We start from the raw sequence: 27,600 nt of genomic DNA on the forward strand, positions 1-27,600 counted from the left end.
CCGCATTTCGATTACTGCGATGCAGCGCACTTTAAAGAACATCAGGTGGCCTAAATTTATCCGCATTCTTCCACTACGGCTTCCCTTATAGCCTATGTGTCGGTTGGGGACGTTAAACTCCACAATTTGCAATTTGTAATTCAAGAAACAAACGTGAATTGTTTTTGTCATATGTCACTGCCGTACACTGCGTCACCCTCGTTGCACTGACACGATCTAATCTTGCACTTCACCGGGGCATAAGCTCGCTACGGTTGAAGACTTGTGCCTATTTGGTCCGTCCATAAAGTGTTACGGCGTCAACAAGACCGATTTAAGAAAGCAAAAAAAGATAGTTCAATGAGAAAAATAAAATTGGATTGGTGAGATTTACCCAACCGACTGATAAATGCAGAGCATTAAGGTCGCTGTCATAGGCCAGCGACGCGTTTCTCTTGGCTCCCTCCGTTGGCCGCCAGTTCTTTATGGGCAGCGGCTGCCCAGCAAAGCCCGCGCGCCGCTTGCGAAGCGGCCTTCCCGCTCGCTCACACAACTTGCGTGGTGCCCATCAGAAATTTCCCTCGAGTGATAGTGCCTCCGACGTTTTCGACGACAGTGTGCACCGCCGTGCCCGTGTAGTGCAACCACGACCATGTAATGTATTCTGGTAAGCTAGCATGCCAGTGTAGCACTTGCGACGCCTGCCCGGGGTTCCCCTCGGTCCAGTACCCTCTACTACAACGCTACAGGCATCGTACGGCGTGCAGAAAGCTTCGGGGGAAATGCAGTTCCATCCGTCTTGCAGCGCTTACAGTGCAGGCACCATCAGCAGCAACCGTTTATGTAATGCCAGGAAGCAAGATCACTGTAGAAGTGTGGAATATAGAGCCAATTGGCAACACAGTATAAGAATAGTTAAGCCCAGACACACCGGACAGAGAAACACACGCCACGAGAACTAATTATCAAATCAAAATTTACTAGATCATTCACCCAGACGAAGAAATGCGCATGCATTCTTCTCTCACTTACACCCATCAAAGACAAGCTTGGCAACGTAATATTTATGCTATATCAAAAGGTGCCAAGCACGTGATACAGAACAGGAACTTGTTCAAGGAAACTGCACAAGTGGACAACGAGAGATTACAGGGAAATGAGAACCGGACCATACCTAAAGAAGTGAGGAGTGCCTAATTCATTCGGTTATAATTGCAATGAGTAAACAACATGTCTTATTTGTATAGATATACAGACGCCGTACCCCGTACAGTAACAAGAATTGCGCCCCAGTTCTATATGTGGACGTTGTACTCAAGGCACCGCGGAAGTTGCCAAAACTGTGACCAATGTTGAGCTCGAAAAAGGCGGGAAAAACCCCGCAGTAACAAAACACCTGAATGTCTGTAAGACGTACCAACTAGCTAAACATTCCGTTCAACTGAACCAAAAAATAGGGCTTGAAATACTTTTGTGCGCAACAGGCGTGGGTTACAGAATACCCCCTAGTTGTGGCAGGGCCAACATCGATAGGCCAAAGAGAACGCTCTCCAAATTATACATTCATAGAGCACGCGTTGTCCCTTAGAAACAATGAAGGTTCACACCTGCCAGCCCACTGCAAAGAATGCAAAAAATTCTCGCCACTCCAGCATAAAACGTAGGAAAGGAGTGTTAGAAAGAGAGAGAGAGAAACAACTTTGTTCAGTCGCCTGCAGAACGACGCCATGACTAAATGGCTTCGCGACGCGGGCCCTGACGCCTTCTCAGCGGGTGGTCTCCACTCAACTCCAGCGCGTGTTACTCCCGCGGTCGGTCGCCCTGAGGGGAAACGTTCCGTCGGTTTCGCTCGGCCTCTGTCTTTCAAGAGCCGCAGCGAGACCTGCTGGACGGCCAAGGTTTGGATTTCATGGTCATAGCATTCCGCCGCAGCCGCGAGTCGTGGCAGAATCGTTGTACTTGCCGAAGCTTCGTCGGGGAACTTGGTGGAATCCCATAGGATGTGCGTCAGTATGGCCCTCTCCCGCTGGCACACGCGGCACACATCACTCACATATGCCTTCGGGTACAGACGATTCATTAACACGGGGGTGGGTAAGGAACCAGTTTGTAATTGTCTGAACAGCGCCGCCTCCATTCGGCTCAGTCCCGGGTGCGGGGGTGGGAAAGTCCTTCGAGCCAGGCGGTGAAACTGCGTGCGTGCGTGCGTGCGTGCGTGCGTGTGTGTGTGTGTGTGTGTGTGTGTGTGTGTGTGTGTGTGTGTGTGTGTGTGTGTGTGTGTGTGTGTGTGTGTGTGTGTGTGTGTGTGTGTGTGTGTGTGTGTGTGTGTGTGTGTGTGTGTGTGTGTGTGTGTGTGTGTGTGTGTGTGTGTGTGTGTGTGTGTGTGTGTGTGTGTGTGTGTGTGTGTGTGTGTGTGTGTGTGTGTGTGTGTGTGTGTGTGTGTGTGTGTGTGTGTGTGTGTGTGTGTGTGTGTGTGTGTGTGTGTGTGTGTGTGTGTGTGTGTGTGTGTGTGTGTGTGTGTGTGTGTGTGTGTGTGTGTGTGTGTGTGTGTGTGTGTGTGTGTGTGTGTGTGTGTGTGTGTGTGTGTGTGTGTGTGTGTGTGTGTGTGTGTGTGTGTGTGTGTGTGTGTGTGTGTGTGTGTGTGTGTGTGTGTGTGTGTGTGTGTGTGTGTGTGTGTGTGTGTGTGTGTGTGTGTGTGTGTGTGTGTGTGTGTGTGTGTGTGTGTGTGTGTGTGTGTGTGTGTGTGTGTGTGTGTGTGTGTGTGTGTGTGTGTGTGTGTGTGTGTGTGTGTGTGTGTGGGTGTGTGTGTGTGTGTGTGTGTGTGTGTGTGTGTGTGTGTGTGTGTGTGTGTGTGTGTGTGTGTGTGTGTGTGTGTGTGTGTGTGTGTGTGTGTGTGTGTGTGTGTGTGTGTGTGTGTGTGTGTGTGTTAGATAAAAACTAAATATTAGGTTTCAAAACCAATCTATGAAGTGGTGTGACTACGTGTGGAGTATATGCGTGTTTCTTCGTCTGGGTGAAAGATCGAACAAACTTTGAGTCGAAAGTTAGAGCTCGTGGTGTGTGTTTCTCTGTTTGTACTGTGTATCTGCGCTAAAGCATATTCTGCAGGCTATTGAGAGCGGTCAATAAAACTCTGCATTTTTCCATAGTCAGCGTACCGACTCGGCTGGTAGATATAACGCGCCACCTTAATGTGCTGTTAAATGGCTCTCCTCGCATGATCACACCAGCACGGTTTCTTTGCCTCGACTCCGCACGAAGCCTTCGCATTGCTGAGTGCAGCCAAGCAGATAGATGCGAACGTGACCTGTGGATTCAAAAAGTTTGGAAATACCCTCAGCATTGACGGAATGCATTACAAGGACTCCGCGCTCTTTTATGCCAGCAGTCGAGCGCCGTGTAACTGAACAAAGCAGGTCGAGTGAGCAAGCAAGACGCCAGGACGCACGTTCCAAAGTGGCCACAGAAAGTTGAGCAACCGCAACTTGCGACTGTCGCTGATAGCATTTTTTCGCGAAAAGAAATCGCCAAGATCGAAAAGATCGGGAGCCGCTTCAGTGCTGCTTCAGTGCATAAGCCCAGATATCGAAGCTTTCGAGGCCAGCACTACACCCGGCTATGTGATTCGGCGTCAGATTCGAATAACACTGAAGCGCTAAGCTCGTTCACGACCCCGACACTGGGAGTTAAAGCATTTAAGGCTCGCTTACTGTGGATGTCGGAGCGCGACGTGCAAGTTGGCTACCCAGCAGGGATGGAGAGGGGATGCTTCGAAACGTAGTTTGTGGGAGAGAAGCCGCGGCTGACACTAAATGCCTGCCAGCAGTCCCGGGCAGAGTCGAATCAGAAAAGTCACTGATTGCAGTTATCACTTTGAGGTCACAATGGCACACGGGTCTCTTTTCGATTAGCCAAAAGAGCTCCAAGGCCTTGCTTTGGGACATAACAGCGCCGGTTAGGCGTTTCAAAGTGTAGGATGATTTCAGATGAGATCTTGCAATGAGCGGCTGGTAGACATCTTTATTTAACCAATAACTTTATATGTCATTCCATGATTACTAATATCATCAGATCATTCTCGGACTACTTAGGTCTGATTTTATTCTCTAATGAATATTTTTGTTCAGAAAAAAAAATTGAAATATGAAGATAATTTCTTCGCGAACCGGCGAACTCCAGCGCTTACGCGAATAACTGTTTTTGCCAACCTTGGTTGTGAATATCTTAAAATATACAGCGAGGAGATACCTATAATAACGTGGAGAAAATAATGATAATCATATGGTGCTAATACGCAAAACTAGTTCGCGCTGCCTTCTATGCTAACTTATCTACTAAATAATATAAAATTCATCTAGATATCGTTAACGTATAAGGAAATATCACTGCGCAAACTTCAAGAATGCACAGGACTACAAAAAATTCGTGTGGAGAATAAAAAGCATCACTTAACGTTCAGTCGAACTCGCATATATCGAACTCAAAGAGGATCGTGAGGCCCCTCGATTCGATTTATAAAAAATGGCGATAGACAAGCATATCTGTAATTCATGTAAGCGAGAACCCAGCATCCGCGATAGCAAAGCGCTCTTTGCAGCGACGTGCCGCCCGCCAGCATGCTGGCAACGCACCGCTCACGAGGCTTTCTAAGGCTAACCTGCATCGCATCGAAGCCCCAGCGGGCGGTGCTGTGGAGCTAGCCACTGCCTATCATAAGATGTCTAATCTTGTTGCCAGTACACTATAAATAGGATAACCACATTGAAATTAAGGCACAGTTGGGTTCCGTAATGCCTTCGGCAGCGAAGCAAGTCAGGCGAAGGCCGCCCGTTACGCTTCACTTAGTTAGGTTGGGTTCACCGCGTGGCAGCGAAGTGGCGTAGAAATTGAGTGCAAGAGACCATAGGCCACTCTCAAGCGCACCCAACGTTCACCTCAGCACGCAATTTCAGAGCGTAAGCGCTACCGGCAGGTGTCCAAGACCCCGCAGCCGACTCGTCTCCGCGCGTGAAAAGTGATCGAAGAGTGCCCAACGTTCGGCCCAACGTGAGTTCGATAACCGCGATTAACAGCGCTAAAGCTTTCTTCATAATTTTCAAGGGGAAGTTCTTACTGTTGGATATGATCAGTAATGGATATATCCGGGTTCGATTGTATTATATTCTGTCAAGGTATTGTGCATTATTAGCCCACTGGCTCCTGCCTCCTGCCCACGTGCAATGTCCGGGAAGGCTTTCAAAGCGTTTGGTGGCAAATTACATCTACGCTTCCAACCCGATGGCGTGGAAAGTTGCAAAGGGCATGGGCCACATGCTGCGCGCACACATTAGTCGCATAATCTCAGTCGAGTGGTTAGGGACTTCGACTGCTGAGCCCAAGGACGCGGGTTCGATACCGGCCGCGGCGGCCGCGTTTAGATGTAGGTGAAACACATGGCACCCGCGTACTTTGCGATTTCATCGCAAGTTAAAGAACATCAGGTTGCCGAAATTATTCCACTTCCACTACGTCTTCGCTGAAAGTCCACGTCGGGTTGGGACTTTAAACCTTATACACCACACCAGATCTTGTAACGATAGCACGTTAGCATGGAGGACGTTAATCTTAATATACCACACCGAATTTTCTAATGCTACACATTATCATAGAACTGCCGATGTCCTTAAATCTGTTTTGCAGAACACCCTTGGTAAGAATTAAAGAGCAGCTCTGAGGTTTTTTTTCTAACATTTTGGTTTAATTACCGCAACACATCCCTAGAGGTCTCCTGTCTTCCGCACAAGAAAGCGTTTTTCAAGATACCAAACAGAACCATTTTTAAACAGCGAAAACACGATTGACGAACCGACTACGTCACGGAAATCACTGAAAAAAACACTTGCACGCCCGTTGAATGGATTAAGAAACAACTGTAAATGACGAATCCGTTCACAAAATGCCAAAGACGACCTAATGCAAGCCTCAAAATATGTTCTTAACGTGAAGAGACAGCAATAACGTGTTATTAGCGCTCATGACGTCGCAAACGCAGTACTGCCCATAGAAATAACCTGAAGTGAGTCCACGAAAACAACAAACTTTAGAATCGATTTGCTCAGGAATTAACGGCCGCATGGATGCCAAACTTGAATGAAATGATCAGGACGGGGAGAAAAACCTGCAGTAAAAGTTTCATTGAAATTCTTGAATCTGGGGAAAAACCGCCGAGTCGCCCTTTAAACTCTTTATGAGCGACAAGGAAAGCGACTGGCTTTCATCTTTAGTTCCAGAGAAAGTTTCATGACGAGTCGAGTCTTATAAATTGATAAATCATTTTAAAACCTCTTAAAATAACACCAACCGTTTCAAAGTTTTAAATGGATTGATATTAGCTTGTAGCTCATATTACACAGTAGCTTATCCTGAGGGTTGACCTGGAGACAACCATTCAGCCAATGCGTAAAGCTGCTAACATGGCTTTTGTAGCGATACCTACATTACGGTAGCATTTGGAGCCTTCAGCGTGGCGGCGCCGCCACCCTGTGGCTGCGCCGCCATGCTGTCACGTTTTGGTCACGTGGTGCAGAGCAGCTGACGGCGGCGCGGCGCCATGGCTGATCACGTGGTTGGTCACGTGACCAGCCACGTGGTACGGAGCAGCAGCAGCTGCTGCTGCTGCTGCTGCTGCTGCTGCTGGCGAAACTCAGCTGCAACAGCTGTGCGCATGCACCGTGTCAAGTGGGACGAAGATGAAGAAGGAACGCCCTGCAAAACAGAGCGGCGAAAGACTGACTTTGCAATTCAACTGACCAAGTTCCACCCGGCCAGCTGTAGCTATCGCGTCACTCCAGGTTTAACCAGAGCTAAACCACCGCCCATTTTTTCTTCAATTATTGCGGCAGTTTTCTTCTAGTCTATTCTCCAGCTCTCCTCGCCCAGTCCTCTAGTCTCTTTTATGGCGAATGCCTTTAATGGCTCATACTGTCGTCCGTCCGTTCGCAGAGGGTGTCATAAGTTTAACTCGGGAACTAGAAAAGATAGCAGAAAAAGAATGGTTCCTTCAGATAGAGGAGGACAAAATTAACCCAGGAGCCAAGATTGATGACTGTAGAGTAACTATTTAATTAATTATAGTAAAAAATGTCGAAATTGCATCGAAACAGCGCGGACGTCGATATAGCCACGGGAACGGCGTGACGTCACATCCACCCGAAGTCGTCACGGCATAGTGAAAATTGTCACAGAATGGTCGGGAAAACGTCGGATCTGTGTTAAGTTAGATGATAAAAATGTGTAATTAAGCGTAATTAACACTTAAGATCCCCTAAAGATGTATAAGTTGGGAATCGATATATCCACGGGAACGGTGTGACGTGTGACAAGCAGTGGAACTTTCTGGAAATCTGGCATTGATTGACAGGTGCTGCGGTGTGTGTGATTGAGTGTCGGAGAAAAAAAAAAGCCAGAGACCGTCTATGGCCACGCGTCGTGCTATGCAAAAAACGTCAGCAGTCGCCCTTGGGCAGACGATGTCAAGATGCCCCCTCGCCGCGCTGTTTCAGCAGTAGAACTTTCTGGAAGCGGCTTTCGCCTCTCAACACTTTAGTTGCCAAAGTGTCTCGTAAACTTTTTACCCGTTTCTGCATTACGGAGGAAGGAAGGAGGAGAGAGGTTAACCCGGACAAGAAACCGTCTTGCCACACCGCACTCAGCGAAAGAGATGAGGGAATTAAACGTCAAGGAGAAAAGGGAGCTATTAGGATCATGAATAAAGTGCGCAATTAGCGCGCGGCAAATTTATAGCGTGCCGTGCAGACCCGACGCTGTTAAGATACGGAGCCCTGCCTCCTGCGATCGCAGCGGCCACTGTCCGAGAATCTTCACTGCCGGCAGCGGGCACGGATAAAGATGCTCCAACGCAAGGCATAACGACAGCTTTTACGACTGTATGCATACATGCAAAAAAAAAATGTGTACTATGTCCTCGCCGCACCTGCAGATAGCGCCTGAAAGGCTATCAGCCATACCGACAACAAAGAAGTAGCGGTTGGCGAATGCGACACAAGCCACAGGGGACACAGCAAAGTTACTTTACGTCGTGGTAGGCCGGATTGAAGTCGGAGCTGCAGGTGAGGGCCAGTGGATTGTGGACGTGGGCTCAAAATCTGACCCAAATGTCACCTGGCAAGAGTGATCTCCAGCGCAGGTGTTCGTAGCCTACCTTCTGCGTACACTCTCGAAATCGGAACTGAAACACCGTCTCCGTGTTGGTGGGCAGTTCGCGCGGCCTCGTACGCGCGATGATTGCCTGCGATGCCGCTGTGCCCTGGTAGCGATTGGAAGGAAATATTGTGTTGTTTATCGATGGCATAGTGATGTAGGTCTTGGATTTCTGTAACCATTTGTTCTTAAGCATGTTTACGAATGACACGAAAGTGAGAGGCAATTGGGTTTTCTTCGTCACCTACAAAATTTCGAACGCAAAGGCTGGAATGACAAGCGCGGCGTCACAGCCGCGGTCACCCTTTCTGTCCCGCGCTGCAGCTCCACCCATTTTCGGAACTGTCCCCGGCACGCCCGTAGCTTGTAACTGACGCCTCTAAAAATGCGCAGAAAACTGGCGACCACTACTGACAAGCTCACTGAGAATTAAGAAGTTCAAAAAGAGGTGTTCTGCTTGGTTGAGTTCGTTTTAAAGCGGTAGCAGTAAAACAACTCCAGGCGAAACACAGCGTCCGACCGTATGCAATCTAATGCACGCTTTGACAAACTGCGCATGTTCGGAAAGAGACCGCACGTTTTAACAAACTGCGCGTGCTCGAAAAAAAAACGAAAGAAAAGAGAAAAAAAGGCAGTGATAACGTGTCTGTTAAAAAAGACGTGCTGTGGCCCCTGCCTTCCCGCCTCTGTCGCCGAAGCAAAGCGTATGAACATGTAATTTGCGTGACCGATCTGCGCATGCGCGAAATTCTAGCACGAAGTGATGGAAACACTCTGTGCGTTCCCCCTTTTCGCTCTCCCGCCGAGGAAACCAATGCTATGCCGGAGATTCCCGCTAGCGCTCCTACATATGCTCCCGCAGCATATACAGGAACACTATTTCCCCGCTGACCATTAGCGCCGCCTAGCGGCTGCCGACACACTTAGTAGCTGGAAGGAGCTGGAGAAGGAGGAAGGCTGCTACCGCGGCTAGCAGTGCTGAAATGCGCTTGCAGCCCATTTGTTAGCAGCTTTGCCGTGCCAGCTTTACTTGCCTAACAAAGTGCGGCCTCTCCAGCTGGAGAGTATGTAAAGTAGCATGCTGTTTATTCAATGTGCAGACGAAAGGGCACACCGCGGCAGCCAGCAGCCGAAGCCCGAATAAGCAGCATGTATTTTGTCGGCAATGCAAAGCGACGTAATGCACCACCCGGCGTGTGTTGCAAAATTTCTGGGTAGCACAGAGAAACGGTTGACAGGCATGATGAGCAAGCTGGATGCAAAAAAAAAATCATCCGGCAGGAGTCACTCGCTGTTTACTGAGATAAATTAAAATGCATATTGCTTAATTCAGCGCAGTTAAGAGCGCTTTTGTTGTCAATATGCTTCAGTGTTAATACTTGCTGGCGTACGCACCATGAAAACTTTCACGTCATAGTTGTTTCAGGATGCATACTGATCTCTAGTGAATACTTAGCTTTAGTCTTTTCACATCAAGCTCAAGCAGTTCTGAAGTATTCAAATGTGGTGCTGCAGGCTGGACTTCTCGTTGACACACAGCTTTTCTCTTTAAGGCGTGTATACGGCTTAAGACATGTATGCATTTATGAAAAAAAAAAGGCATAAAATGCTCGTGCCGTCGGGATTTCACTTTGAGAATGCAATTATGCGCCAATAAACAAATACAATACAGCGGATGCATCAGACAGAACTTTTTGCTGGGGCTAGTTGGTTCATGATACGGGACGACTAAGCGCCAACACAGACGAACACAAGGTGGCACTGACAGCGCCTGTCCGTGTCACTTTCTTAGTCGTTCCGGAAGCATCAGTTTTTTTTTTATACTGGCCCCAAATTTTTGTCTACCGCAGTAAACGGCACACAACTGCCTGTTTTGCTTGTTTGGACTAAATCGCTATTCTCTCCAAGACACTGAATGAAACAATTTCCAAGAATATTAATTTTTGGCTCCTAAAATTTGAAAGCATGTTATCATGAGAGGCCAATCAGTCTTCTACAGATGGTCACTGTGTCGTTCCCATGCCTGCGTCTTGTCGGTGTACAACGGCTCACCACCACCGTTTATCATTGCAGCGGCGTCATGCTTGCAGTGCCGCAAAACCAAGCCTTGCAGGTGCATGATATGACGCAGATGCGGAACTCCTGCCTGCTTTCCAAATTGAAACCATAAACAGTGGAAATATCAATGAAACCAGTGGCATGGCAGCAGCACACGGTCGTTAATGCATAAATAATTACAAACCTACTGGATACGTGATGTTGCTAGTGGTTTACACAGGATTTATTTAACGAATCGGAGTCAATTTTCGCAGCTAAATAATCTTTCCTCTGACATTCTACCTATATGGAAAGTTTTACTTCCGAGCTCAAAATTCGGCCCTCACTATTGTTCTTAATTTATGTAAACGTAATTACTAGAATTTCTGACTCACCGGACTTGGCAATGTGTGCAGATGACACTGATGTGTCTTTTTATATATTTAATGACAATTCTGAACTCGCTTCTGTTATGCGAAGAAGACGCACCCTGGTAGAACGGCAACTAGTTTAGGGCAACCAGTTTATTTGAGCGTTGCTTCCTGACTGAGAACTCGCGAGGCGGACGTGGCGAGCGCGGAGGCGATATAAATGAGAGGCACAATAAAAAGGCCTTCCTGCCAAAGCAACGCGCGAGCGCCTGACTTCGGTGTCGCACCCCAGTCTGGTCACGGCGGACGCTTTTAACACAAACAGCAATCCAAACACAACAGCTTCTAGCGTAAATGCGTACATAAATCGGCTGTCTAAATGGCTAAGAAAAAAACAGTTTGGAACTAAACGCGATTACATTAATTTTAGGGCTAACAAGAAAAATATACATAATGAGAACAGTTTTATTTGAGTGCCTCGGCTGTTACGCGTTAATGAAGAAAAATTTTTAGGCGAATGGTTTGAGGAATGTTTGTGCTGGGGTTCACATAACACCAGTTTTGTATCGATTTTCCTAGGTCTTTCAGTGTAATTCGCAGAATAACCCAACTCTTTCCGCTATGACTTAAGCAGCTATACAATGTCCTCTTTCACTTGAAACTTTGTTACGTTGTGTTGGTATTGAAGACGACTGCTAAGACAAACAGCAACAAGCTTATTCTTTTACAGAAACAAATCCTTTGTCTATATTACAATACCATGGTAGTCATGTAGACCTAGAAACTGCTCCGTTATTTTTTATTGTTGTATGCTTTGTGCAGACCAGGTACACTATTAGAAGCTTGTGTTTACCGTACATAAACAAACATTATTCACCGAAGTAAACAATAATGAATCATCTCATTATTCTCTCTGGCGGTACATCACACACGTACAAAAAAAGAACAAACTTTGGGAGAGAACCATTCGTATATCCGTGGACGGAAATTCTAAATAAAGTAAGAGAACTCTTGCATTTAAGGTCTCCAAAATTTCTTCAAAAAACAGCTTAATACATTATTACTAGGAAAATATATCTGTTGTGCTCAATCTACGATATTTCGTTTCTCCTGTACCTGCGTGTATGTGTATCTTTTTCCCAAATACGTGTAGTATATAGATTGCTTTTGTGACACGCCAGTGTGTTGAGTCATGCGGCTTGTTCGTCCTGATTAAAAATTTGTGAGCGTCTCTATTATTAAAGTTTTGTTCTACTAAGTACTTTCATGATGTGAGCGCATTTCTACATGTTTGTTCTTCAGTAAAATGTCACCGCTGCTGTAATGCAGTAAGGTGAGGGCTGGGACATTCTTCAAGCCTTATGCACCTTTTATCCCAGCTTCCCTTTGCCGACACGAGAAATAAAGAAAAGTCACTTAAATTCAATTTATTTTGTTTTGACGACCATCACTGCGTCTTCAGATACTTGTGAGCGCCGTTGTTCACGGTGCTTGTGTATGAGGTGTATTTTGCTGTTCGTTTATTATTGGTTCGTTTTTCTGCCGACTTCTTACGGTGTGGCGCAAAGCGTTGTACAAAGTTTTGATAATTTTGCTCTTCCCTCTACCTTTGTACCGTTCGGTAAACTCAGTATTGCATATACCACTTTGCTCTCGAAATAAATTGCTGCTGGTTTCAGCGCCCGTCCTGTTGGCTGTTTGTCTATTTGACCTTGTCTCTTCGCGCTGCCTCCCTCTGCAATACCCTTCATTCGGCATATTACACGAAGCGCAAGCATGCCTCGTAACCGCCCAGTAATACGAAATTGTGCGTCAATATTTTTCCAACGAGGCATCTCTCACAACCACATATCAGTATCATATCCCCAATACTCCTCTGCAGAGCAACCCTTAAAAATATGCTTTAGAAAATCTCAACCGTTTATTTTGACGTATGAAGAGATTTAAAGAGGCTATCAACGTTTATCCCAGCTGCCGCCGAATTTTGCGATGTAAGTTACAATCTTAAACGTTGTAAATTTTTCTGCTAGTCGAATGTCAAAAAGTTGGCTGCGGCTGAATCGTGGGGCGAATGAGGCTATGGAAGCAACGTTTGCCAGCGGTGAGCGGCTTGTTCGCCTTTGGGGTCGCAATTCCCGACTAGGGCTTCTGGAGGACGTGCTCCCATTGAATATACAGTTTTTTCTTAGAAGGTCCAAAACATTTAAAACTATAATAAGAGTTATTCATGTAAACAAAAGGTTTTTGGCGGCGTAGTAATACCAGCATTGGCGGACTTCAAAAAACAACCGAATAATGGTAACAAGTAAAGTAATTAACTAATTCTTATAGTTAACTTTTTAACTGTTACCAATAGGCACCTGGTTGCAATTAGAGATTTGTAGCCGGTCGTCAGTAATAGCCATATCAGTTTTATAATTTAGATAACGCGACTACCCTCGGGGCTCTGGCTCGACAATAATAATAATTGGTTTTTTGGGGGAAAGGCCAATTATTATTGTCGAGCCACAGCCCCGAGGGTAGTCGCGTTATCTAAATTATAAAACTGATATGGTTACTCGACAAAATTCGGTTATTTCGACTACGTGCACTGGAGGGGTTGCTTTGCCTGCATGCGTTTCAAAAGCGTACGTATTTTGGCACACTGCAGCCAAAATTAGTTGAGTCACAGCGGCGACGGTAATTGCGTTCTCAAAATTCTAAAAACGGTATGGCTATTACTAACGACCGGCTGCCAATTTGTAAGTGTTCTAGTTAAAAAGTTAGCTATTAGAATATAGTTAATTACTTTACTAGTTAGCATAATTCGTCTGTTTTTTGACGTCCGCCAACGTTGGTATTACTATGCGTTAAAAAGCCTCTCTTTATATCAAAAACCTCATTTTTAAAAATTTTAGACCTTCTAAAAAAACACCCGGATATATAAATCGATCCAGCCGGATGGCGGCGCATTCCGGAATGACGTGGAGGAAAGTGAAGAGTCGGAGACAGCGTGTGATTGGTGCCTTGTTCCGCCAGGTCAGGGACCCCAAGCAGCCCCGCGGTGCAAGGATCACACGTTAAGGTGAACTGTATGCGATCTCGATCTCATCGCGGGCACCTGCCCATTGATAATTCCAAACGCTTCGCATCACAGCACTCTGCGCGCGTTCCCGCTTCGTTCCATGCGGCGCATGACCAACGAGCTCTCCTCGCTGCGTTCGTCGCATACATCGTCCCTCCTGGCAACGACCTCCCCGCCCGTTCGGATTCAGCGCATGCAAAAACAAGTGAACGGGATGAAGTTTGAAATAGGCGAAAAGGCGTTTGTGCGTTTCGCAACTCAACGGAATTGAAAATTTATAGCAACTTCGGGGCCTCTCTCTGCAGCTTTTCTCTTCCATGCTCCAGAGCCCACGAGCACGAGCGTCTTAGCTCGTGCTTGGCACATACTTAAATTGACATTGCACACGTCTTTCCAGCTGCGTGTCCTTCGCACACGATCGGCCTTTAAGCTTGTTCTGTAAGCCTCCATGCAGCCACACCTCTTAGGCGACGCGAACATGCACAGCGCCACATTTCTTGTTTCGAGGCGTGTCGATGCGCGTTCGTGTCACCTGTTCGAACGATCATGAATTAGAATCGGCTTTTATGCGAACCGTCTTTCCAAGCGCCGTCCAAATCCTCCCGACGGCTGCTGCCGTCGCTCATAGCATGGATGACTGAGAGCGAGACGGCCACCGTTTTCCATGTGTCTGTGTCCCAGTGCGCTTCATGGGTGGCGCGTTCGATGCTCCGTGCTTGGATTACGCCTACACGGCAGTGAGACTCATGGTGCCAGCATAATTTGGGAGCACTGGTATGCGGCCCGTGAGGTACAGTTCCGCGTAACGTCGCAGAATTCCGGGTGTGGGGTTGGTCGCTCCGTATTCTGCGACCTTCCTCAGTGTTTCATTCATAATGGCAGTGTTCAATTCTTTCATGCTTATTTCTAATACTAGAAGTGCTGGGTAGTTGTTTTTCTTTTTACCGCCACCGGAGACCAAAATTCACTTCCGCACTTTATGAACCGCTGGCAACAGGAAGTCATTTCGTTACCTTCTTAACTCACATGTCAGACCACGGTATTTTTCGGCATACACAGCGATGTGATTGGCTACAGAAAAGCGACGTTTACACCCCTGGAGTACCATAGGGCTAAAGATTTCACAAACCATCTTACTTATATGTACTGCGCCTTAATGACCACAATACAATAATTCCAATTTAGTTTTTCAAAGCGACATTTGTAGTATACTTGGCGCGAACTGTGCGAGATGTTCGCACGACCTTTTGACAGGTTATAGAGCTACAGCCACAGTTTGTAAGCTACGTTTAGCCTCTCAAGTTTTTTTCTAAGGACTAGAACACTTGATCATGACAACCAAAACAAAAAGGCAGCCGTAAAATGGAACAGTACACATTATCTCGAAACCAGCTGTATCCTGCATAACGAACTACCAGCGTCATTATAACTGACAGAGAACAGACCGATTCCCTATCTTTTAGGATTGATTACATGGGCGTTTAACAAAGCAAGCGCCAAAACATGAGGGTACTGGTGCTGGGGACGAGCAGCAGAGGGGCATAACCGGTGAGCCACTGCGGCGGCTCCATCGAAACGCGGCCGCCTCGTCTCTTCGACGATACATGAACAAATCACGCTTTTACTTCAGGCAACACAACCTCATTATTTGCATATACAATCGCCACATCCTGTCCAACAACTTCCGATAATTCTACGGAATAAAGTGTTTTATATAAAAACGGTTTCAAATGGGGTAGAGGCGCCACATTTTGTGTTTGTATAAACCCTGCCATGGAGTTTTTCTCTATACCCGCCGCGGTGGCTCATTGGTTAGAGCGCTCGGCTACCGAGCCAGAGTACCTGGGTTCGGACTCGACCGTGGCGGCCGCGTATCGATGGATGTGAAGCTCAGAAGGCGCCCGTGTGCTGTGTGAGGTCTGTGCCCGTTAATAATCCCCAGGTGGCCAAATTATTCCGGGGCCTTCCCCTACGGCCCCTATTTCTCTTTTTTTCTTTTCACTCCCACCTTCCTCCGTTGCTGACGGCGCGGTTGAGGTGTCCATCAAAAAGTGAGACAGTTACTGCGCCATATCCTTTCCTCAAAAACCACTAAATACGAAAATCTTTCTTTTGGACACCTACAGCGAAGTATTAGACGCAGAAAACCATTAAAGGGTTGAGACGCCAAATTCTGAGAATATTGTTATGTGACGGCAAGCCGGTGAAGACAGCACTACATGACAGCTAGCGATTGAATGATTCAATGGCGGTAGGCCTAGCGCGAGCGCTCCGTGCCGCGCCACTGCCCACTTTATCGTTTTCTGGTCCGTGACAATATAAAATGCCTGTTATGGGTCTCTTGTGTACGTATAGTCACCCACGGTCAAGCATTCGAAACAATATAGCTTTAAAGATATTTTAATTCAGCTCCAAAGAGTCTAAATGACAATTCCAGCAATTGAGACCAATCTATAGCGCGATTGTTAATTACATGAGTTCTGTAACGTCACTGCACAATAATGTAACGTGCTTTGACAGCTACGCTCGGCGTCAGCGGTTGGCTGGCTGATTGACAGATGCCGCCGCTGACGCGCCAGCATTGGTGGCCGAGTGATGCGGCGACCTGAATAGCAGCGCTTGTAGCCTACCCATGCTACAAATAAGTGAAACTAGCCACTACATTTCATACGCTCGCACTTAAACACTTACCAGCGGTAAACACTGGCCAGATTCGTTAATTTTAGTCGGCGCCGGCCCCACTCCCTCGACTAATAGGCCTAGCGAGTCCTCGGGGTTTGTATGTGCTATATCGGCGATTATGAGAAGCGCATTCACAAGTTTTAGCGGATGAAAATGTTCGTTGTGTATAGTTTTCACATCAGTGACCAGAAGTAGCGAACGCTTAAGCCTCACGACGCACTTACAACAAGCGGAAAGAGTCAATTCTACCCTCTGAACAGGGATACGCCTATATGGGAGTAAAACAGGAGTAAACCCTCCTCTAGCGCACGCCATTTTATAAAAGGGAGTGAGCTAGAGGACAGCTTACTCTCTTTTCTTCCCATATAGGCGCATTCAAGTTTAGAGTGTAGATGCACATGTATCAACCCAATTACCCGTGCCGAGCAATGCTGCGGGCGGCCGGGAGCAGCAGTAGGCGTCGCTTGCAGGCAACAAATTTAACCATTTCAGTTAATGCAACTGGTCACCGAACGCACTTCTGAATAAAGCAAATTAAAACCAAGTATTTGTCGCATCGGAGCAAGCAGATACAATGAGCGACAAGCGCCGGCCCTACACGATATCAACGACAACACGGCTAACAAGCGTTTCTCAGGCTGGGGCTCGCCATTCACCGGCGCTTCTTTGCTGAGTTATCGCACTACCTAAACAAGTACAGGTAGAACCAGTGCAAAAGAGAAGAGATTATTTAACGTACGTAGAGCGCAGCTTGCATTTCATGACGAATGAACGCACAGTTGCCGTCTCTACGCATGCAGTTATGTAAAACCAGAAGCCCTGAGGTGCAGTCGTCGTCTTCAGAGGATTCCTGGGGGTATTTCGCGCACAAGCAGCAAATACAGAACCGCGTACTATTATCTGAAAGCATTCAGTTAGCGGATACACGGATACCTTGGTAAACAAGCAGCAGAAAAAAAAAATTGTAGCGGACGCTTACGCTCCGCATTAAAGGTACGACGTGATAGCAGTAATGGGTTAATGCCCATATATGCGGAATTGGCCACTCTCGACTTTGCATTCATATATCCCTGGGAGTGCTCATACCGTAACTCCTGGTGCAGTGGTGCAATGCTTAAGCGACGCGCCACTGCCCTGCGATGTATCGTGCTGCGGGTGTGTGAGACCCAGATTGCTCTTCCCGAGCAACCTCTCGCAACCAGTCGTTAATTTAGCTACCATCTGCCACGGTGGTCAGTTTGCTCACAATCCAGTGGACGGGTTGTGATGACGCCACAAGGTCACGCGACCTAGGTTGCTTCTCCGGGAATCTTGCACTCACAACGCCGACGACGACAACGTCGGATTTTCTGCAGAATGGGAACGGGTGTATCAGCAATGCACCCTGGCCAATCCCCAGCCGTGGGTATGTGCCATTCAGCCTAAGGACATCATCATCATCATCATCAACGGGAGCTTTAACGCTACGATGTTAAAACCGGGCAAGAGATATCGAAATCGACTACCACGGGTCCAGGAGTAGTCTCGCAGCATGGCTAGGGGTAGGACGAAGTGAAAGCAACGAAGCATTGCGTCGCTGGAACGTGGCAAGGGCAACAACATCGGCCTACTACCGCCCGACCACTACACTTTCGGCTACTGGCCACTGACAGAGGCTGCACAGAGACGTACCAGCGCCTTTCTAAATGCAGGCATACTTGTTTGCTACGGCGATATGCTGAGAAAAGCCACGCCAGCGAAAGGTGGCACCGAGTTCTCAAACCAAGCAGCTCGCTTGGGCTGATCTCAGTCGGCAGATCGTCTCCAAAAATTTGCGTCTGCGTTCTCTTTTCCTTCGCCCCGCTACGCCAACGGCGCGCGGTCGCAGGTTGGTCGCATAAGGCTCTGTCATAGAGCCTTCCTGCGACCAACGGCTTATTTCGAATTATTGTTTGAGTCTTTTCGAAACTGAAGTCTCCGGTGACAAAGCCCTCAGCAATACAAATCAGCCATTAGCTGGCAACGGTCAAAAAACCGCCGGAGTTTCCCTTTAAAGACGAATTCACACAATGGGCCACTGGCCCGCGTGGTTGATGGACTTGCTCACTCCAGCGCCCAAGATGCGCACCCAAGTGCGCCTGGCTTTAGCGCTGACCATCTCGGGCAACATTCTCTCACCTTAGATTTATATAACCGTGCCCCCGACTCAGGCATGAACGTAAGTTTTCTTCATCGGTCACCGCGCATGGGCCTGCTAAATTGACTAAACCTTGCCGTGTCGCCCAAGCACGAAGACCATGTACGAGCATTATGAACGCCTTCACACAAATTCGTCGTGTTTCTGTACCAATCCCTCCTTCCCGCGCAGACTCATCGTGACAGCATGCTGTGCGGCGTCGGAGTCGGAGCTATTTTAGAAACAGACTTTCTCGAAAACGGTGGTGCCTCTTCACGCCGATTATTTGAAAACTGTCATCTAATTGAAGGACTATATTCGAATAGCTTATAAAAATCATCAATCTGCCATGTTGTATCCATTCAGCGAATTGAATAGCAGAATAATCGGCTGTACATTAAAAATTTCGAATATTAGCATCCCTAATAACATCACTAGAATTATTGTTATGCCATGCGATTATTATCTGCTAAAACTGGCATCAGTTTCCTCCGAGCGACGAGAGCGTCAATCGGCAAGCATTAGCTCTTCTGTCATCTTTTCTTTTTGTGGAAGAAGATCGAGGGTTTAAAACAAAAGATCGCTTTGCAGCAGAGGAATAAGGGTGCTCACGCTGCATGAGGACTTCTTCCCCTCGACGTAGCCAGCGCAGAACATGGCAGTGGTTATCTTGTTGTAATTCCGGTAGGCGTGCACGCACTTCTGGTGGGGCCACACGGGCAGCATCACTTCCATCAGCACGTCCGAGTGGCGGCCCCCTGCGACAGCCCCAGAGGTGCCAATTCGCTCTCCTTTCGCTGCCATAGAGATTCAATAGGCTACGATAAATTATAAATGAACTAGAAATGCCATGTTTAAGCCCCCCATCTCATAACCTCTGTGAACAAGACCTTCGAGATGACTCCTACACAGCGTGAAGCCGAGACGGGACAAGAGTGAGCACACACCATAACGCGAGAACCGAGTTCCAGCTTCCGGTTTATTGCATTTTTTTGAAGCAGTTATAAACTGCAAACACCACAGCACAACTTGGCGTCAGTCCTAAATAAATGCATATGCCTAGCAACCATTTCTCACGTGAGTTTAAGACGTAGTCTCTTAATATGTAATAAATGTGAATGTGCCTCTGTTAGCTATTATAGCCGCAATGTTTATTGAGTGTTGGTTATCTTTCTTTGTCGCATTGTCTTTCAACGCGTTACCTTGGAATAAAATTTGTTTTGTAGCGATAGCTACATTACGGCAGCATTTCGAGCCTTCAACGTGGCGGCGCCGGGGCGGTAGCGGCCCTGTGGCTGCGCCGCCACGCTGTCACGCGGTTGGTCACGTGGTGTGGAGCAGCTGTCGGCGGCGCGGCGTCGTGGCTGATCACGTGGTTGGTCAAGTGACCAGCCACGTGGTGCGCGGCGAAACCGAACTGTCACAGCTGTGCGCATGCGCCGTGTGAAGTGGTACGAAGATGAAGAAGGAACGACCAGCAAAACGGAGCGGCGAAAGACTTACTTTGCAATTCAACTGAGCGAGTTCCACTCGGCCAGCTGTAGGTATCGCGTCACTCCAGGTTTAACCACAGCTAAACCAGCGCCAGTTTTTTGGCCCTGTCAAGCTATTCTTAATAGCTTTTAGCCCTTGAACCTCTCCAGAATGTATTTTTTAGTGAAAAATAAAGTGAATTGAAAATTGAAGTGAACTGAACTGTTTATTTCTGCCTGATGCAAGAAAAGCATCCAATAAAAGCTAGCAAAAAAAGAAAAAAGAACGGGCACGATTATTTGAACAGAGGGACAAAGCTCAATTCTTTGTTGATAGCAATCCATGAAAAAAAAAAATGCGCCCCCCCTTTTTTGGATAATGCGAGGAGGAGAAGGAGGAAAGGGATGATGAAAAACTTAATTTGAAAAATGCAGATAAATGCTGTCGCAGACATCCCAGGTGGAGTCCTTATTCCTGGACCCCAGTGGCGCTGGTGAACAACCGTGCTCTCGAGTTAAGCTCTTGCTGTTTTTCGAGACGCTTACTGGTCAAACAGGCTTTCCAGGAATCGGGTGATGCGAAGCTTAGATTGCACGAAGCCAACTTTACGAGCTAAAATATGTGTATTTCTGACGTTAAATGTTTCGAAATGCATTGCCGATAAATAAAATTTAAAAACTTGATTCAGCTTCTATGTCGATAGCCTTCAATTGCTTAGTATAATGTTGGCTCTTGAAATCAAAAGTAAAAAGGTTGATCAGTTAATTTTAGTTAATTAAACGATTAATCACTGAGCTCTATCACGTACATGATGTCCGCCTAGCAGCACAATCTCCCTGCACAGACCGCACCGATGTATCCCTCGCAGGGCTTAAAAAAACGATCTGTAAAGAGTTAGAACACCCGGCATATAAATGTGCAATGTATTTTATTCGCGCGAAAGATATGCCCGAAAATGTTATCTTTTTAATTTTTATTGACTATGTTTTGGAACTATTCGCGAGCTCAAGATCGCGGCCACGGCATGCAAAATGTTTTTTCGCCAAAAATAAGTCAGCAGAATGTTTTCCACGGTAACACGATATTTCATTTTTTTAAGAAATCGAAGATGGGCGAGTGCGAAGCCTGGCTTATTTGGCGTGGAATGACCCTTCACACTAAACGGAACGTGGTTGCCTGCTAAAATTATTTAGCAGCGAATTATTTCTATGTGAGAAGGCTTTAAGCGTCTCCCACTGTGAATACGGTGCTAAAACGTGTGGAGGTGTCTTAAACGCTGTTCCCGATCTTCTTGTTCTCTCTCGATCTCTTGTTCCTGTTCTTGGTGTGCTTGTTTATAACAGTATCTCACAATATTACACAGCTGCCTCACAATTACTGTCACAAACGCACTCCACTGTTTTTCTATGGTAGTCTTATCTACTCAGTTGGAGGTCAGGATGAACTTTGAAGGCAAGGTTTCGCTCCGCATGGGAAGCTTAGACCACTTCCCTCAATATGCTCATAACAGTATCTTACAATGTTCCACATTTGCCTCACAATTAAAAAAGATGTCCATGAAAGCAAGACTTGCATCAAGTGCTGCAGTTAAGTACTTTTGCTTCCAGAATTCGTTCACAATTCTTGAACTGCATTCGCCACTGTGAGCAGCCCGGCTGACTGCAGCCCTCTGGACCTCTTAGCTGGTGACACCTTCCTGTTTTAGTATGTGCTATGGAATGTGGTGTTCAAAGTATCAAAACTACATGTTGTCTATGAAAGACGTTGTAGTAGAGTGCTCTGCATGAATTTCGACCACCTGGAGTTCTTGAACGCGCGTTGACATCGCACAAAAGACTGACGTCACGGCATTTCGGGTACAACCGCAGCCAAGTGACACATCTACAAACCCACAGTACAACTGATAAGTGGCACTGTTCCAAGCAGACAGTTATGCGCGCGGAGGCGTACAGCGCTACTTGGTGGTCGGCGGCGTTTGTCGTCTGCCAGCAACAGCGTAGACTTTCATCGCTATAGTCGGATACGACTCAAGAACTAAGCGGAAGAGCTAAGAAAGAACTAAGAACTGTGCGGAAGAACACCCTTTCCAGCCAATGGCGTAGGCTGATTCTCATGAGCCTGCTAGCGCGACAACACAGGCTCAGGCAGATGAAACGTCTCCCTTCATGGTCGGGGATAGTCCTCTTCCTGGATTGTCATGCCGCTCCCTGCATTGTCATGCTAGCAGGGCCATGAGAATCAGCCGACGCCATTTGCTGGAAATTGGTTCTTTGACGGGGAAAAGCCGCCTCGTTCTTGAATTGTACCTGACTATAGAGATTGCAGCGCACTTCCATCGCAACTCGCGTTCATGGTCCAAGCGTCCGAGCGAGAAAACAGAAATTTCAGCGATATTTAAGAGAGCACGCAATCGCACCCGCCGGAACGCAACAACATAGCTGGTGCCAAAACACGTCTTATATACGGCACGGGCACTCTAAAGGCACTTTGAATGCTCCTTTATGCTCCCAAAGGAGCACTACTTCAAGGGAGTTTGTGCGTGCTATACACGGTCGCGGAATGACCTTCGCAAGAAGTTTTTAGCGCCCTCATCGGCGAAAAGCGTTATTAAAATTGCAAACCTCACTGCACATGTAAATACGGAAATGTCACATTTTTTTAGTAAATTAGTTTTATAACCGTATTATGTTAAAGCAACAAACAAGAAACAACATGGCCGACATGGCGGCATATTTACCGTGGCTACCGTGACGCTCGTATATCTCGAACGAGAGTATGGCGTGGTGAGACTGCCACAAAACAAATGACCATCTTATATTTTAAAACACCACTAATCTTATGAAGTGAATTTATAAAATGAAAATTGAATGTTTCTTTTCTCAATTTATTTATGCTGTTAACTCGCTGGGAGAGAGAGTACTCCCTTGAAGCCTCAAAGGACGAACTCGAGCTGCCTTGTTTCGAAGCTCCTTTGAGCTAGGTGTCCTATGGCGCGTCCGTGTGGCAGCGCGCGTTCGTCCTTAGAGTAATGGAGCATTAGTTCAAAGTACCTTTACAGTGTCCGTGTGACAGGGGTATTACAACGCTTGAATATTTCCTCTGAAGCCGCGTTTTCTGCAACCGACACTGAAAGCTGCAAAGCAGCGACTACAAAGCGATATGTAGCGGCGCCAGATGTCGCTGGGAAATGCGCTTATCGCTGTTTTCGGTTACCCTTCCCCCGAATGCAAGCAGTGTGAGCGCGGCTAACCGCTGCTTCACGTAATTTCTACGCTGCCTAACGGGCTGTCGAGCACCATGTGGAGGCGCGACTCACTGAACTGGGTTTCTCCCCAGCCGGTGGCCATGCAGCGAGCCTCCGAGAAGTTCATTCCCGGCTCCGGCAGGCAGACGGTCTCCAGGTTGGCGTTGGCTCCCTCCAGGTCCAACGGCTGCGCTAGTCGCACAAGGGCGATATCGTTGCGGAACGTCTGGATGTCGAACTTCCTGTGGGTGATCATCTGCGCAGGCCGCGCAATTCGGTCACTCCTGGGGCCCTGCTTTCAGCCAGCTTTCGTTCTTCTTTTTGCCTCGTGGCCACTGGCGAGGCCCGGCTTTGATAACGGAACCAGTGTGAGCCATTGCTTGGCGGCTATTAGCACTTTCGTCAAAGGTAGCTGCTTCCAGTGATAAAGGGCCAAAAGAAAAGAATTAAAGCTTACAAGCAAAAAAAAACAGCGCCATTACGATGCTCTTTGGTGGGCTATTAAAGCGCAGCTATTGTCGGTGGTTTCGACGTTTTAATGTAGAATTTCCATTCTTATTTATGTTTTTATGCAAACTATAGCACTGAAGCCGCTTTCACACCTGGGCCTTGTCGACGCAGGTGCTACACTTCTGCTTCGACAGGTTATAAGCCGCTCTGGATCTCGGCGACACCATGGCTGCGCTTCTGCGCGGATGGCGCGTTTACTATTGAGCTTGCCGAGTATGGTAATCGCTCTGAGTTTTAAGCCGGTGCGATATAATTACGCATTACCGAGTATCGTAACCGCGCTGCTTTCACATCTTCCTGTCCAGCTGTCGATCGGCTGTATGGCTTCTACCGCACTTTTAATTATTACCACTCATTTTTTTTTGCCTTATTTAACGTGCATTGTAATTCTTGCCTTAATGTTGATGCACTTGTACTTAGTTCTGTTGCTGCTGCCATGTGTTTTTTTTTATTTTTTGCTTATTTTGTGCAACTTCCATGCATTTTTATCATATCAGCTTCTGCCTTTGTCAAGCCTATTTAGGCTTTTTGCTTCCCGCTCCTCAACATCACACGTGTCCAGTGGACGTTAATGCTGAAATAAATTTGACTTCTATGACTGACTGACAAATATTACATATCACTAACACTTGCATCAGTGATTGGTATTCTGAAAAAACACAAACATTATCTTCCCAACAGCATTATGTTAGACCTATTAACTCTCTTTTTTGTCTTATTTAAATATTGCGCACTCTTCAGGGGCACGACCACAGTGACCAATATGCGGAAGCTCTGTAGGCTACAGAGAAAAGTAATTAGAGTACAAAGAAAATTTGAGCTAGTTGGTACTGGCCACACATCTCAGAGCAAATAAAAAAAAAGGAACGCGGGAAGTATCGCCTATGCTGTCTTTCTTACCGTGGTCCTTATCTTTTTGCTGAGAATATCAAATTAAAATTATCAGACATTCTGCATATGATTTTAACGTAAGACCACTATTCAAGAAGCTTGGCTAATTATGTGTGGTAAACGTATAGCTAAAATCTATGACTCGGATTAATAAGATAAAAAGTCAGAACTGCAATATGCTAACAAATTTCAGAAAATTAGCTATTAAAGATCTATCGCTTCACTAGACACGAAAATCCTAAAACTGGAAATTTGATTTCTGTAGAACAAATTATGTTATGCTAACAATAAGACATTGTATTTCCTCCCCCTTTAACAACTATTTGTCCATTCATAGAGATATCTTACAGCTGAATACCAGGTAGCTCAATGACATTTTTCTTAAATTAAATACCCGCCTTACCCCTTTAGAATCACTTTTGTGGTGTTTCATGTTCTTATTTGTGACTGTCAGTTATGTTTATTGTTGCAGAGGTCTTTATCATTCATTAATGCACTTGCCTTCTTAGGCCATGTATGAATTCATTCTCTTACGTCCCGCAGATTAAACTTCTGTTGCCAAGCGCGAGATTTGTGCACTGTTTTGTCATTCAGCGTCTTCCCTCTTGCTCACTTTATTTTGAATGAATGAATGAGCTTTATTTTTCGTCATAGCTAGTGGAGACTGCGACTAAAGGTACCAATGACCTGACGAAAGGTCCAAGCCCCCTACAGTAAACAGTTTCGACAGCAATGATAATAGAAGGAAATACATATAAAAGGCAAAAGTAGAGAGTTTACTTAAGTACAAACATATTACAATTGTAATACACATTACACAGCCACAATGCACACATAGCACAACTAAACTATATATATTAATTTTTGGAACGGATATACGTTCATACAAACAAACAGAAAGGGAACAGAATGACACTGGTCAAGAAAAGGAAACAACATCGGATAGTAGCAGTGCGGTAAGCTCTCTTTTGAAAGACCAAATGAAGCGCTAAGATCCAACAGTTCCTCAACCGTGTTTAATATTTCAGTTGACTTATATAAAAATGTCTGGTTTCCATAATTTGTTCTTTTTTTCGGCTTGTGTTTTATGTTTCGCCGTAGTAGGTGCCGTGATGTATTTGGATTGGATGTTTTCGCGAAAAATTTCTGTTCGTGTACTGTAAGCAGAAGCTTCTTATAATAAATTCTGTCTGCGCGAAGAAGTGAATAACGCGGGAATAATAGAGCTGTTGCAAGATCTGCGTAACGGCCATGGTAATTGCTGTATATACGAAGAATGCGTTTTTGTAAAAGAATTAGCTTGTTGTAGTTCGTTGTTGTTGTTCCCCATACCAAGATCCCATAGCAGAGCTTTGAATAAAAAAGGGCATTGTATAACTGCTGTTCGAGCCACCACCACGTATAGCATAGACAAAGTGATGATAATTAGGTGGGTAAATGATAAAAATCTTCTCTTTAAAATGAAATCACGGAGGAGCCCATTAGGCCCAACAGGTATATATTAGTGCCACACTGACGGCACTGTTTCTATCACAGCGGCGAAAGGCATGAACTAGGACATGCGCGGTCGAGCAGTGCTGTCTGTGCATGTCTTTACTTCAGTAGGTGTTGGCTTAGATAAGTGCTATAGATACAGTGCTAGAGAACGCGCTATCACTGTTACGATCGTTTGAAACAGCATGGCACCAATTGCATCACTGGGCTCATGTATGAAAGGTGTAACCAAAGTTAATAAGCACCTGCCATATTCTGTGGCGGTTAATCCTAAAGTAGCACTGCGGCTGCAAGAAGTGGTGTAGAGAAAAGCACATTGACTTCGATCGCCTCAGGTCTTTGCTATGCACTAACATCGCACGGTACCGGGATAATTTTGCAATCCACTGCCACAGAAGTAAGGTTACAGCGGCTGGGATCAAATCTGTAACACATACTCGGCAGCCGAACGTCCTCGCCTCTGTGTCAGTGTAACCAACGGATAAAGATAAATGATGTTTAAGCGAAGCATACTGGACACACCTTTTTTAGGTCGCCTTCACACTTTTCCATTATTATTTTACTCCAGTACTCGCTTGTATCTCTCACATGTCATAGATCTCTTTCCACAGCATGGTCTCCGTTTTTAGCTTCATCTACAGTCGCCCACCCTCAGTTTTTATAATGGCAAAAAGTTTTACTGCCAAGAGGATGCATGCAGACCATATTAACGTACGCTAGTGGTTATAAGTTTTCAGGCCACACGGTCTACTTTTGCGACGCATGTTGACCGCTCACGGCAACCTTAAAGAGCCTCCAGAGGCTGACACAAGGGTTTTCCTCTCCTTGCAGAAGTTCACAGCTTTCTGGCCCTGAGTGCTTCCATTACATGGCTTAAAACGAAACCCAGTCCCTTAATTGCCCTTTACCTCATGTGGCAAGAGAAACGCTCTAACTTTGCGAAAAAACGAGACTACGATGAACAGGATCCTGCAAGTAGGTGTAGGCCGAACGTAGGCAGACGCGGCGACGTTCACTGCATTCCGTCGTGGTGGACCGCCACAATAATTGAAACCTATGATTCCTCACCGCAGTTGCGATAAGCGCCTTCGCCTAATGCTACTTAAGATCAAGGCCGGGCTGTTTCGTTCGATCAAGGGAGCGGAGATGACGCAGCCCAAATCATAGCTGGAAGCAGCCGAATGTCTCCCACAAATATTTCCGCGTTATTATAGTTTCCGTACATGAACACGAGCATGGAACCAAGCACTACGCGTGCTAGCGTATCCTTAGGCCTGTTCCTTCGGTTTGAAACGAGCGCGCAACCGCGTAGAAGCTCCATGATAGGTGCGCTTCCATTTTCTCTTGGCACAGCTAGGCGGCGCTGAAACTCAGCTCAAGAAAGCATCCGGCAAGATCTGAGCCACCCGCCTCGGTGGCTCAGTGGTTATGGCGCTCGGCTACTGATCCGGAGTTCCCGGGTTAGAACCCGACCGCGGCGGCTGCGTTTTTATGGAGGAAA

At 46.5% G+C, this 27,600-nt stretch overlaps 1 protein-coding gene across 2 annotated transcripts in view; it reads right to left on the reverse strand.

Annotated features, from left to right (window-relative positions):
* The window catches only part of LOC144094565 (anionic trypsin-2-like), a 51,883-nt gene that overhangs the window by 648 nt on the left and 23,635 nt on the right, over positions 1-27,600 (reverse strand). For both annotated transcript variants that reach the window (XM_077628484.1, XM_077628485.1), the window contains exons 4-5: positions 23,277-23,460; positions 19,100-19,245 (exon numbers count right to left, since the gene is read on the reverse strand). In XM_077628484.1, coding sequence (XP_077484610.1) covers positions 19,100-19,245; positions 23,277-23,460 — 330 coding nt within the window. The remainder of the gene's footprint in view (positions 1-19,099; positions 19,246-23,276; positions 23,461-27,600) is intronic.

The sequence above is a fragment of the Amblyomma americanum genome, chromosome 6 (assembly GCF_052857255.1).
Source record: "Amblyomma americanum isolate KBUSLIRL-KWMA chromosome 6, ASM5285725v1, whole genome shotgun sequence".
NCBI classification, from domain to species: domain Eukaryota; kingdom Metazoa; phylum Arthropoda; class Arachnida; order Ixodida; family Ixodidae; genus Amblyomma; species Amblyomma americanum.